Source organism: Pseudopipra pipra, chromosome 6, assembly GCF_036250125.1.
Source record: "Pseudopipra pipra isolate bDixPip1 chromosome 6, bDixPip1.hap1, whole genome shotgun sequence".
NCBI classification, from domain to species: Eukaryota; Metazoa; Chordata; class Aves; order Passeriformes; family Pipridae; genus Pseudopipra; species Pseudopipra pipra.
In genome coordinates, this window is record NC_087554.1 from 48,588,177 (window position 1) to 48,602,616 (window position 14,440).

General features: G+C 39.0%; 1 protein-coding gene across 4 annotated transcripts in view; it reads right to left on the reverse strand.

The window, feature by feature from the left end:
• The window catches only part of CCDC88C (coiled-coil domain containing 88C), a 100,160-nt gene that overhangs the window by 22,480 nt on the left and 63,240 nt on the right, over positions 1-14,440 (reverse strand). For all 4 annotated transcript variants that reach the window (XM_064658980.1, XM_064658979.1, XM_064658978.1 and 1 more), the window contains exons 12-17: positions 13,282-13,426; positions 9,957-10,138; positions 6,317-6,454; positions 3,800-4,870; positions 1,471-1,598; positions 452-593 (exon numbers count right to left, since the gene is read on the reverse strand). In XM_064658980.1, coding sequence (XP_064515050.1) covers positions 452-593; positions 1,471-1,598; positions 3,800-4,870; positions 6,317-6,454; positions 9,957-10,138; positions 13,282-13,426 — 1,806 coding nt within the window. The remainder of the gene's footprint in view (positions 1-451; positions 594-1,470; positions 1,599-3,799; positions 4,871-6,316; positions 6,455-9,956; positions 10,139-13,281; positions 13,427-14,440) is intronic.

Genomic DNA, 14,440 nt, shown 5'->3' on the forward strand with positions numbered 1-14,440 from the left:
AGAATCTACATCTCTTGGCCTCCAGTCAGGTGCCCTTTGACTCAAGGTCATTGTCACCTAACAAACAGGTTGTTCTTCTGTGAGATGTTTCAACTGCAGCCTTCCTCAGCCTATGTTTCCACTAAACAAGGCAGAAAAACAAGACCATGGCAATGAAAAAAACCCCATGGGAAAACAGATCTGCAAAGAGCGATTATGCAAAAATCCCCTCCTGCTGTGTCCCTAGTCTCAAATTTTTTATGAATTTGGTGTCATTATATAGAAAGGGACAAGAAAAGGCAGTCCAGTCAAAAAAGGTTCTTGGGAAGCATGTGTATGGGGAGGGGCAGACAGAGCCAGCCTGTTCTTAAAAACAAAACAAGAAACCACACAAAAACTCCTCAAAAAAACCCCAAACATGTGAATGTGCAGAACTGCAATGTGAACGATTAAAAGTCAGTTAACCTCTTACCATATTTAGATCATTCTGTAACTGCTGGTTCAAGTTCAGAGAGTCTTTCACTTGAGCTTCCAGCATTGCAATCTTTTCCTCTTTCAAAGCTAGTGTTGATTTTAGTGCTGACTCAGTTTTGCTCTCCAAAACCTTGTATTTTCTGAAAAACACGATAACAGCTCTCCAATTCTGCCACGAGGATATGAGCCACCACCTATACAGCAGACTTCACCTTCACCCATTCCAAATCTCACTACATATTAAATTACACGTGCTTTATTCTTCAGGAAAATTATTCCCTCTACTGCTGCAGATTGTTACTGATAGATTATAGCTGGAGAAGTTGCTTTTGGAAAATCCAGTCAATTTTAATAGAGGTAACACCAGCATGGTTCTATAGAAATACCAAAGAGTTACATAACTTGAAAAAAAAAAGTTTTTCTCTTTTTGCCCTAATTTACAGAAATTTCTTCATGACTCTTTTTATATTCTTGACAAGAAAAATTCACAGTCTAAAGACTCCTATGAGATGGGTATGTTTCTCTAATTAGGTCTTACCAAGAAGCCTATATACACATGGGTGGTTGTGTCGGGGTTTTCTTTGTTCATCACTGTAGGACTTGCAAAGGAATTTCTTGCAATCAGGAATTACTTAGGCAGCATCTATGTTTATGTTAACAGGTGGCTACATCACCAATTACATGCATTAATGATAGACACTGTTGAATAGACACTGTTCTTACTTGTAAAGAGACTATAAAAAAAATATATGCTAAAATAGCTACTCTGCTGGGGAGTACAGTGAAACTGTAGTAACACTGCTAGCATGGAGAGAGAAAATAACATTTCTTCCTTCCACCCAAGAAAACAATTTGCAAAACCTACAGTATACTGCCAAGCTTGCCTCAGAAAAATGTGGTTTATAACCAAAATTGTTACAGGCAATTGGAACGAGACAGATGAGAACCAAAAAAGAAAGGCAAAGGGCTTGAGTTAGGCTAAGCTCAAAAGTTACTAGGAAAGTTCAGTTTCCTTACGTGTCACCATTGCCATTGTCATCCTCTAGTAGCAGCTCTTTGTTCAATCCTATCTTCTCCAGTTCCTGGCTCAGTTTGTCTAGCTCACTAGACAACTGTTGACTCTTCAGCTTCTCCAGGACCAAATCCTATAACAGCACTAACATGATTAGTTGCTATGCAAAGGGTGGTGACAATTATCCAGCAATATATATTTTTTTTTAAAGTACTGAAAAAGTCATAGGATAAAATCCTAGTTTCAAGCAGGTCAGCTAAAATTCTTCATCAGTGACAGCTGAAAGCAGAATTAAACTGATTGCTTTTATTTATAGGTTACTTGAAATAAATCTGTAGAATGCTTCTTTCGGCCTTTGTCTCACTCACTGTACTGAATTACTTTGGCCAATGCTGGCATCATGCCCACCTGCCAAAAGAAGGAATGTGTGTGGGCCAGGAGACATCCCATCTTTGTGCCACAGAGAGATGTGTGCAGGGCAGGGGACACCAGCAGAGGGAGTTCCCACCTCTAAGCTAAGACAAAAAGCCCTGTCAGCACTGGCATATACACAGAGGAGTGACAGGACTTCAGGATGAAAGTTTCCTGAGATAATATGGCTAAGATGGTATTTTCAAGGGACTTGGTAACAGGGTCAATAGTGAATAGCACACTGAGTTTCTGAGATATGGTGAATTACTGCCCAAAATTTAAAAAGCATATTTACGTTGTAGTCCAAGAAACAGGACAGCTCTGGAGACTAGATTGGTCACTTATTCTGGTATCTACTGGTGCAGTCTGGTTCCATTTGGGTTTCTTTGGGAAGAAACTTAAGCAGAATCTGACAAGGAAGTCATACAAGGGGGAGAGTTGATGGAGCTGTAGCAGAAGGTATACTGGGACAGTGATTTGCTGTTATGCCAGTGAGTAGTCTGTGTGGAAATGGCCTGAGAAGACATAATACCAGCCTGCATTTCTGTAAGGAACAAATTATTTTTTAATAAGTGCAAAGATCCCTACCATTCAAAATTCTCTGAAATACAAATGTACCATAGAGATCTACACTGCTCATGTTTTTTGCTTAAAGTTTTCTTAAACAATGCAGAAAGAAAGAACAACAAAGTTACTGAAGAACTGCAAGTAAAGAAAAAAAAGATTATCCTGAATATCAAATAGAAGCAAGAGTAAAATCTTTAAAAATACTTGGTTAAACTGTAGGTATTCAATAGTCCTCTGATAGTACAAATTAAGCAATGCATTCATTCACATGGCAAGGAAAAAAAGGTATGGTTTTAGGTCAGTGCCAGTCCAATGGTCTGTAAATAGGTCCTTTCAACTTCGTCTGCAGAATCTATAGAAAGTAACTAAGGAAAGGAAGATGGGTCTACACCACTGGAAATTTGCAAAAGCCTGAAAAGGGAAAGATTAAAAAGAAGCCTTCTCAGAAATGCTACTATTAGCTTTATTTTTAAGGAAAGTTGGATATAAACATATCTTAGGACTGTTTCAAATGTTTCTCATAAGACTTTATTTATCCTTCTCAAAATTAAACTAATGCTTCAAAAACTAAAATAAAACTAAACCTTCAAATAAGTAATTGCTTACTGCATTAGTCTTGCTAAATTTACTTATTTCACTGAGCTATTGCAGCACAATCCTTTTTTCCTTTTAATGTTCTTTCACAGAAAACCTGTTTTTGGCAGGACATCAGCAGCTGGGACAGGCAATGAGAGCAAGTTGCAATAACCTGAATCTGCTCATATAATGAGTGTCAGGTTCTAGTACACACATCATTAGACTGCCAATGTCCTAATGCTCAGTATGGGAACAGAGCACTGCTACTTGGCACACTCTCACTCAGCAGGGAAGCTCCTGGGGAAAAACACTGTAAGGAGCTGTAAAGCAGAAACCTGGTGCAGCTGTTACTGAAAGGGTTAGGTTGGCCATCTGGGATGGTTCTTGTCTGTCTCAGAACAGGGATGTCAATGGGTCCTCAACAAGTGCTCTAACTTCTAAGCTTGAGATTCAATCTCCCCTACTGAAGCTCTCATGTTAGCAAACAATTTTATGGTCACAGGGTTAGAGAAAGTACCAAAGTCTTTGGTTTATACACACCACATGGGAGCTGTGTTAAAACCTTATTCTGCACGAAAAAAGATGTCATTTTGAGACTGTGTTGTGGGCACAAAGCAGTACATTGCAGTTTTTGGCACATTCCATTCCCCAAGGCAACACTATCCAGTGATGGCTGTTAAGGCTGTGAAGATCTCCTATGGGACAGATGTCTCCCTCAGATACCTCACAGACCTGAAAAAAAAATAGCATCATACAACCCAGTAGAATTATTTTGCTTACCTCTCTCAATGTAGCTAGTGTTCTCTTATCAATTGTCACTTGCTTTAGGAGATCTTTATTGTCCTTTTCAAATTCTTTCAGCTTAGTAGATGAATCTCTGAATCGAGCAATTTCTTTTTCTAGTGTCTTGTTTTCTTTCTCAGCAACTGCCAACTTTACTGTACTATCATCCAAAATAGCATCTTTCAGCTCCACTTGCTGCCAAAGCCGTTTCGTCTCTTTCTCTAGCATTTTTTTGTCTTTCTCAAGCTGAGATATTTCTTGTTCTAGGGCTTTGTTCTCCTTTTCTAACCTCTCTAGTCGTTTGGCAGAAACCTTTAGCTCCTCAAGGTTTCTCTGGAGGACCTGATTTTCACTCTCCATTCCCTGTACTTCTTTTTCTAACTCTTGGATCTTTTTATTGCTGTTCTCCACAATTTGCTGAAGTCTCTGGTTTTCAGAGTTGACACTCTGATAGCTTAGCTCCAGTCTCTCTGACTTCTTGTTCATTGCTTTTAACATTTCCACATTCTTTCTTAAGTCCTCTTTCTCCCTCTCCAAGTCTTTATTTTCTGCTTCTATTTGTGCCATTTTTGTGCTGGTAAATCTCATGGTCTCCACCACTCTTCTAAGCTCCAGATTTTCTTCATCCAATTGCTTGTTGTCCCTTTCCAGGTCCCCAAGCCGGATGGAAATATTCTGCAGTGTGTCCAAGGATTTTCTTAGCTTCCTATTTTCCACTTCTAGATCCCCATTCTCCTGCTCAAGAACTTCCACTTTTTCTGTCACTATTTTCATCACTGCTGCCTTCTTTGTGAGCTGTTCGTTCTCCCTCTCCAGCCGGTGGAGTTCTTTTTCCATTTCTTCCACTCTTTCCACTTTTTCTCTAACTTGGTCAAAATCCTTTTGCAATTGTTTCTTCTCAAATTCCAGCTTGCTCAGTTTGCTACTTGTCTCAGTAACTGTTTCATGAAGGATTTTGTTCTCTTTTTCAATATCTTTCACTCTTGCCTCGCTGCTCACTTGTGATCTTTGTCTCAGGGATAAGACGACTTGATTAAGGTGATCATTTTCTTGTTTAAGGTCCTGTATCTACATAAACAGTCATGAAAATGTTACTCATCTACCTTAGAAATGCAGTACAAATTAGTCCTAAAGCAGACAGATGATTGTTAACAAAACCATATCCATTTAATCCAAGACAAATTTCTCAACAGTTTTCCCAGACTATAACCAAGAACCCAAACTACTGAAAAAACTTGTTACCTCCGGTAACCCATGATTTTCATAAATTGAAAATAGTGCTATACTCCTGCTACCAGCTAAGACAGCTGAGGAAGAAGGAGAAAGGAGATAGAAGACCTTCAAAGAACACTTGGAGAACATGCTTTCTTACAAATCATTCTTAATAAAGGTTATCTTTCTGCCCAGGTTTACCTTCATCTTTGGGATCTGAAGACTGAAATTATCTTTTGATAAAATGTCAGAAAGCTCAGAATGCTTGAAAATGTAGAGCAGTTATAGATGTCATTAAGGACACGCTTTCTGTAAGGACAGTACATTTATCCCACTGGTCAAGTTTCAGCTAATGCAACTGTAATTTAGACTGCAATTCATATTCAATTCTTATACCAGACAACAGCCACAGAAATCAAAAGTACTTACACTTGAAAAAATCCAAATCTGCCCCTTTCTGACAATTGAGGATATTTCTGGTTTTACTTTCTGCCCTACCTTAGAGGCATTTATTAATTCTTGCCACAGAGAGTTTATACTTGTTTTAACTGAATTGTAAGACCTTGTTGGTAAAGTGCAGTTTCCCAGGGAAAAGTCTGGGTAAGAATCCCTCAAGATGAAAAGCACTACACAAATAAGACATTTTTCTATTTAATCTTCACCTCACAAAAACTTAGAGTAAATTTTAATACAGGTTGAGAATATTCAGACCAGTCTCTAATGATCTGTGTCTGTGTTCTCTTTATTAGTCAAATTAATACAGATGATACCTTGCACAAACCTGTAACAAGAGAGTTTCCAGGCATTGCACATGAACTGCAGCACAGCAGTAAAAACTGAGGGGCATTTAAAATATCAATCCAGAAGACATAAATGCTTTCTCAGCATCTTTTTTAAACAGGGCAAAGAAGGCTGCGTGGCTAAAAAAACCTCAACTGAACTGATCAGGTCATACAGCTGGCAAAAGACCAATCTTCTGCAATAAAATGGGGATTTATTTGCACATCCTAAAACCAGCTGGTATTCCATTTAGTAAGATCCAGGGGCTTTTTTCTTCAAAGAGGGAAGATCTGTCCTTATAAACAGGACAGATTCCCTTATGGTAACAAGAGCAGTAATTAGCAAAACATGCTGGGCCTTTTCACTTGAAGAAGCCTTTAACCTATATTTGAACGAGTTCAACCTGCACTTAATAGTTCTCAAATTGCTCTATCTCCCTGAGAGAACCTCATGCTCTAAATGACATCACTAAATTACCACTACTGAGCATATGTTGTTAAATTATATTTGTGAAGTTTGCACCTGTCTGTCTTTGTCAGCTTTTAGAGTCTCCATGACGACTTGTAGCTGCTCTTTATCTTTTATCAGCTCCTCACTCAAGGTTTCCAAATCTTGATTACTTTGCTTCTCTTTTTCAATTTGATTTTGCAACTTCTCAATCTGTGTGGAGAGAACACAGCAAACCACATCATCCACAGTTTGACACAAGGACTGTTTGCACTTTTCAGTTATTTTGAAGACCAGAGAGATATGAGATGGGGACTATGGCTAAAAGATTCAATCCTTCCCTTTTGCAGCTTGCCAGTCTCAGAGGAGGAAAGGGACTGTTTTGTTTTTCTCACAGTGCCAAGAATCTCCTTCATGCCTATTAAGATCAGAACATATAAGGTATAGCAGTAAAAAATGCTTCGTTCACCTGTCTGCCTGAATGCTCTGTTGTGCTCCTGTCAGCAGTGATTAAGATTCTGGTGCTCACCTTTCTGAGGGTCTTGCCTCCTCCTACCCTCTCCATTATTGATGGTCTTACTCTATCAGTGAATGCAGAGAAAGTTATTAGGCCACTTCAGTGAGCAACAGCATTAAAAAAACCAAAACAGCAACCTAAAACAGGAATGGAGGAAAAGCAGTAAAGCACTGGAGTTACCAAGTTTACCTTCCCTCTCCTGTGTTCTGTCGGCCCTCTTTTCCCCAGCGGGTGACAATACTGGATTTGAATGATCTGTGAATAAGGCTCCAGTCCTACAATGAATGATGTTTTCATACTCGCTCCTTTTTAAAGTTGTACTCATAATGCACGAAGAACTGAAAAGCAGTAAATCTTCAGTATGTAGAACCCAGAGGCTCAGAGAGCTAGGGTAGGCTCTCCAAGTCAGGAAGTGTTCCTTTTTAAGCTTGTAAAGTACTGTGAGCACCTACAGCTCTGCACAAGTATCAGCTCATTTTTGTGTTGGTATTACGAATTCTGTCAACAGTGAAAATGTCAGTGAAAGAGGTATTAGACATAACTTAAAAGTGGGAAATAGCTGGAGGCTGGGCTCTGCCTATGTCAACATGCGCCTCATTATAGGAAGTGTTTAAACAAGCAGGGGCTGCCCAGATTGGAGATAAGGAGGGCTTAACAGTTAGAAATGTAACCATGCTGAGGTTCATGGGTCTCAAAGGAGCTGTACAGAGAAAGCTGGAACAAACTCAGTAGCTCAGCAATAGCTAATCTTCATTTGCACTTCCCAGAAAACTGGAGGCAAGTAAGACATTACTGTTTACAGCTTATTTCAGTAAGTCAGAAAGGCAGAGAAAACAGACGGGTACTTGGACTGCTACTACTTGACTGTGCCCAAAAGGAAGGTTTTCTACTATTAGCTCCTCTGAAAACCTTGCAAGAAAGGAAAAAAAGATATCTGTGACTTTTCCTTCATAACATCTCCTATTGTACTACCTGAATAATCCTATTTTGGCTACATGATGCTTCTAAGCACTAGATCAGTTGACAGACAACCATACTCGAACAAAAACTTTTGGAAGTCCCAGAGAGTGGATGAAGTCTCAGCCCAGTTAAACGACTTTAGGGAGGTAAGATTTTACTATGGGTATCTCAGGAAAATTGCAAAAAAAACCCCAAGGGCACACAACATTTAAGAAAAACACTTCTTTATCTTTTGTCCTCTGACTTATACATGCTTGACTTTAACAGTCCTCAAGAACTGTTACACTTTCCCCTGCCTACTGTAGTAACCATTTTGCAATGAATCGCAGAGACTTTGCCTATTATTTTCCCTCTCTCCTTTGCACACCCTGCTGTGGACATGGGTACCCTCTAATTGAGAGGATACATGTGTGAGAGAAGTAAAAAACATATTTGAGAAAGGCAAGATTAAAACAAATTCAAACATCTCAAATCAAGATTATTTTACATATGATGTATCAGGTCTCTGTAAACTGACACTCACTGTCTTGCACAGACAGAATGCTGTCTACCAATTTTTTTTCCAAAATTTTCCTGAATGGGAGGTGAAGTCCTTCAACTTGACTGGCCTGTGGTTTTCAGTCAGCAGCTCCTATCATATTCTGTGTTTTTCTGGTGAAGATTTCAAGCATTTTACTTTCTCTTAACAATAGTATTTTTACCTGCTATTTTTTTCTTAATTGGTTTGATATATGTGGTGTCCTCTTTTCACCACAAAGGTGTTCCCCACTACTGGTTTTTGTCTTACAGAACTGCCAGACCTGTAGGTGACCCCACCATGTCAATGCATTCATCATCATCAAAAACATCAGACTAATTCTGGAATCAACTGTTGGCACCAATACAGTGCCATAACGGGAGGTGCCCACAGGAATCTGCCTGGGGCAAAGCCAAAGGTTGACCACAGTTGTTCAAGTGACTTACATTGCTGTACACCACAGGTATCTGCTGAGTGCTTTCTATGCCTCAGTCTCAAATTTTAAGCATGTAAATTAGAGCAGGATTGAATTACTTATACCCAACAGGTCATAAATGGAAGTGTGGAAAGAAGATTACAGTGAACTGAACTTGTGTAGTTTTCCTTGTTCACAAAGGAATGACAAGAAGCAGAACTGGTCTCTACTTGGCAAATGAATCTCTCCAGAAGATGGAATGATCCAGTGATGGATACCTGTTTTCCCTGGCAGAGAAATGGGCACTCTGCTTGTTACAGTCGGGTAATCCACAACCAGCATTTCTCCCCTTGTCCTTTAAAGCATTCAGTTAGTTCATAGGTAAGCCAAACAGAACAGAAATCTTTGCACCAACATCACACACACAGGTTACAGCAGTAATGGGAAAAGGAGAAATGAGCCTTATATTCTGGATAATTTATCAAATTGTATGGAATGTGGAAAAAATTCAACATGAAAATTGTTTTATACTTAGAGTAGCAAGCATTCTCTTTCCTCAGCAGCACTTGGCTCAATTAATCATATTTGAGGACTCAAGTTACTGGTCAGACATAAATAAGGCTAGTAGCTGGAGGTGAACTGAGCAGTGCATTTCACAAGGACAAGCACTGAGCTGGCTTTTGAGCTAAATGTAATCACAGTTAATAACAGAGTGCAACACACATATATATAAGTAAATTTACAAAGTGATGACCTGCATGTTACAAAGACTAGAAGAAACAAGATCTTTGCAGAGAGAGAGACACGCATGAGAGAATTTATAACAGCCAAAAGGACAAGACAAAGAAAAAGCTGATCCAGGACTCTGGACAGCAAGAAAGACATTAAAAAAATAATAACCTGAATTCACCTGTGTGATTTATTTGACTCACATGGAAATATTATTAAAACTTTCAAAAACCAAAAATAGTTCAATGTGACCACAGATTCCTTGCCTAGTAGTGACTGCCATAAGACGACAAAATGGGACACAACAGGTACAATCTGACGGGGCAAACAGGCACCAAAAAACACTTTTGCTTACAATGATGTAAGTAAGTAGACAGTGAAGTAGAAGGTGACAGAATTCAAATATTAAAACTTAATTGCATTAGAATGCGCTTAAATAGATGGGCCCAAAAAAATGCTCAGTCTTATGGGGAACATGGGTGAATTCCCTGCAATCCCTCATCATTCAGGAATGCTGGGCAGCCCTTCGTGCACTGTGTTTAAAAACCGAAGAGCTCTGTTCCTGTGAGCAAATTACCTTTTTGCTAAGCTGTTGATTTTCCTTTTCCAGTTCCACAAACTTTAGGCTGCTCTCTCTGGAGGTCAGGGATGCATCTCTCAGCTCTTGGATTGTGTTCTGCAAGCTCTGATTATCCTTCTCTAGCTTCAGTATGCGACTCGAAGCACATTCATTCAACTCAAACACAAAGGACTTTCTGGCTGTTAAAACATGAGAATCAGAAGGTGGCACTAATCAATTCACAAACATCTCCTTCCGAGGTGTGTAAGATTCACTTGTAGGAAGATTACTGCACTCAGATTCTTCTAATTTCAACTTGACTGCTAAATAAACACTTTGTTAAAAACAGAACCCATTTTCACAGATAACCATTAAGACTTCTAATAAATAGGGTAGTATCTGAACAGACAACCATCTGAACAGATAGCCATCTATAAAGTTACTTACTTTCCTAACTCTTCTTAAATTTTCTTTAGTCATGTTAGCAGTGTGTTAGTAGCAAAATATACTTTGATACCATCTCATACTTTCATCAGAGGAAATAAACTGAGGCAAAAAGTAAACCACTGCAAAGTGTTTGTTGAAACAGGAAGATCACAGAATCACAGAATATGCTGAGTTGGAAGGGACCCACAAGGATCATTGAGTCCAACTCCTGGCTCTGCACAGGACCATCCTCAAGAGTCACACTGTGTGCCCGAGAGCATTGTCCAAACACTTCTTGAACTCTGCCAGATTTGGTGCTGTCACCACTTCCCTGGGGAGCCTGTTCCAGTGCCCAACCACCCTCTGTGTGAAGAACCTCTTTCTAATATCCAACCTAAACCTCCCCTGACACAACTTCAGGCCATTCCCTCAGTCCTGTCACTGGTCACCAGAGACACCCCTCCTCTTCCCCTCACGAGAAAGTTGTAGAGTACAATGAGGTCTCTCCTCAGTCTCCTCCAGGCTGAACAGACCAAGTGCCCTCAGCTGCTCCTCATACAGCTTCGCCTCAAGGCCCTTCACCATCTTTGTTGTCCTCCTTTGGAAAAGAGCTAGTGAAAACTCAGGTATTCAATCATATTTAGTCATGGAAAAAATTCTTACAAAAGGAGAATTCCATTGCTTATCTTCACAGCTACTTCATCAAAAATATGCTGAATCAGGGAAGATAATTTAGTATCAGGTATCCAGGTACAGGACATCCAACAGAATGCTGATCAGAGAGGTGCCTGAAGTTGAAATTTCAGAACTGACAAAATTTATGCAAGTTTTACAACAGAGATGTTATTCTACTCTAAATGTTTGTAGATCAAAAGTCTCAGTACCTCTCAGCCTTAAAATCCACCACCCAAGCCTCACTGTTCTGTTCATTTCTCTGCTCAGCATTTGAATAATTACAAGAGTAAACTTCTGTTTCCCATGGAATAATTGCTGCCCATCACCTCAAACCCACATTTCACATGAAACTGACTTTAACATTGTCTTTAAGTCTAAGAAAATTAATGACTCCTAAATAATCAGCAGTATTACATACAGCACACTGAACACCTTAAACTGGTAAATTTCTGAAATGGTAAAATCCTATTTGTCTCTTTTATAGAGCATCAACTGGAGAATTTTGGTCAAGTGAAGACTCAAATAGTAAACATTAACTAAATACTCCAGTTAAGTTCTGTTCTGAAGCAAAGTCCATCTAAATTACTTTTTCCCATACTTATTTTTTAAATTATTTTGAATAAAATATTCCAAACAATCCAGTAAAATCTTCTGCTACCTGCCATCCTTGCAGACTCAACTCGAAATCCAAGAACAGGAGATTTTCCAAAAGGGCTTTCAAGTCTGGCTATATTTCTACAAACAAGTTGCATTCAGAATAGCCACATGCATTGAAATGGAACTTCTTAAGGAGAATTATTGTAAAAGCAGAACAGGTATTTCCCTGAAATAATTTAAAAGCTCAAAGTTTAATGAGTTTTGTTTTTTTAAAATTTGGGCTTCCTTCACTACTTTTTTTTTCTACTGAGTATAAAAGTTTACTTATGTTCTCAGTTCCTCTTATTCTTTTTCTTTGGTTAATCAGAGTTTCTGAAGCTCCCGTGCTGTGAAGGAACCTCATCTTTTTCATGTTTTTAAATCCCTCGAGCAAATTTTGAAGGTTATGTTTGACAGACATTAATAAATAAGGGGTAACAAAATAAAACTAGCATCCTTCTATTACCTCACTAGTGAAACCAAATCAGGAAGAGGGCAAAACTCGGTATTTTAAACAGGCCAGAAAATTTAATATTTTTACATTTTCCTGAAATACTCTTTATCAAAATCTGTAAGCTTTGAGAGAACTGTGTTTTTGTCCCCTGACTAATACAATAAGCAATATCCTTGATTACATATAAGGAGCAATAGAGTGCCATTCTCTTCTCAAGCTAATATAACCTGCTTTGCAAGATTATTATTTAGAAGTAACAATTAACTAGCCATAAATCTTAGTGAAGAGAATTAGGATCCTAGACAGCAAGATTTAAGAATTGGTGTCAGGCACACACTCAGTCGTTTTACAAAACAAAACTATTCTAGACAGTTTTACTGAAAACTTAACATCTCCTTACTCTAATTTATTCCTTTGTCTTCAAGTTAAACTGTTCCTGGTACACAAAGCCAAACATGCAAGTCTTAGTAGAAGTAAGGTGAGTACTCAATAAAAGCTGCATATTGAATTAAGGGGAAATAGCTTGTATTCCCCAAGGTCCATATAGCATTGTTATTTAGGCAGCTATAATAGACAGAATGAATGTTAAACACAGAAACCAATGCTAAAACCTGTCTAGTGAAGAAAGAATTAGTTATGTTTGTGATAGTTACGGAAATCAAATCAACCATTCAAAGAAAAAAATCAGCCAGTTATTTTAACTGTACACATTTTTCAGTATCTAGTAAAAATAAATGACTTCAGCATACACTACTTCCTGGGACTTAAAGACCAGTTAATTGTCTGTACTAATTGTACTAAGAATACTAAAGATCACAGACTCCTCCCAACCATTCAGTTAGAAATATCCAGTGTGACATTTCTGCTGTGTCATTTACAAAGCTTTATTTTTTTAAAATTATTATTTTACTTAAAAGTTACTCTCTCAGGGATGAACAAAAAGGAAAACATTTTGATGCTTTCATCAAAAGAAAATAAAATAAAGTAGAGGAATATGTTTCAGAAGTTGCAGAAAACTACGATCAAAGTCAAGTGGCTGAATGAGGGAAGTTCTCCAACCTTGGACTCAACTTCTGATCCCATCTTCAGTAAACCAACCTGTCTATTCTGAAATAGACCACAAACACAACAGCTGCCCCAGCTGGTACTCACTATCTGCAAGATCTGTGCTTTTAGACAGTTGTTCTAGTTCCCAGCCTAGGTGTGCAGACTCGTTCATGCTCTGTTTCTGGGCAATCTCCAAGACCATGTTCTCCTCCAGCAGCTCTTCAATTCTCTTCTTGTCCGTGTCCCGGTCCTGTGCAAGACACACATGAATGAAAATGCACCTTCAGCTTATCTGTAAGGTTCTGGGTTAACAGCCACTTGCACAACATACACTGAGGGTAGAAGAATCTCCTCAAACACTGTATTTTTATACTGAAATACATGTACAGCATTAAATGGTTGCTATGGGCTACCATATATGCCACAGAATGCAGAGCAGAGGAACCCAAGTGGCCCTGTTTAGAGTCAGGGAGAATGATGGCAATGAGAACCTACCAGGTGATGACAGGGTCAGTACAAGCCAGGACTAGTAAGGCAGGCTGGGTTCAAGCTGTCTCCAGAGCTAAGCTCTTCAAAAGCATGTAGCATCATGCACTGACATCCTGGAAACTCTGCAGATAGAACCTTGAATTCTCCTGAGCTTCAACTCATCACATCAAATTTGGATGCAGTCATATGGACTGGCAAGTAACATCTGCCTCATAATTTGAGTTTTAACTCCAGGAAACAGACCTGGAGAATGAATCTATTGTTGCTTCTTGTGAACTATTTGGGTCGTTCGCATTTGTGAGAGCTGAAGTGATGCCTCCCACTTCAGGGAAAAATTGTTCCCAAATTTTCAGATAGCATTACACAAAAATTCATCAAGTCACTCAGAAAAGCATCGTTCAAAATCTTCATCCACTTTGGAAAAGCTGAGCGTGACATGAGCCTTTTAATGCCCTGAATCATAACATCATAGAATGGCTTGGGGTGGAAGGGACCTTAAAGATCATCTTGTTCCAACCCCCCTTGCCATGGGAAGGGACAACTCTCACTAGACCACACTGTTTGAAGACCCATCCAACCTGGTCTTGAGCACTTTTAGGGATAGGGCATCCACAACTTCTCTGGGCAACCTATTCTGGTGCCTCATCACTCTCATAGTAAAGGATTTCTTCCTAACATGTAATCTAAACCTACTCTCTTTCAGTTTGAAGCCATTCCCCCTTGCCCTGTCACTACATGACCTTTTAAAAAGTCCCTCTCCCTCTTTCTTGTAGGC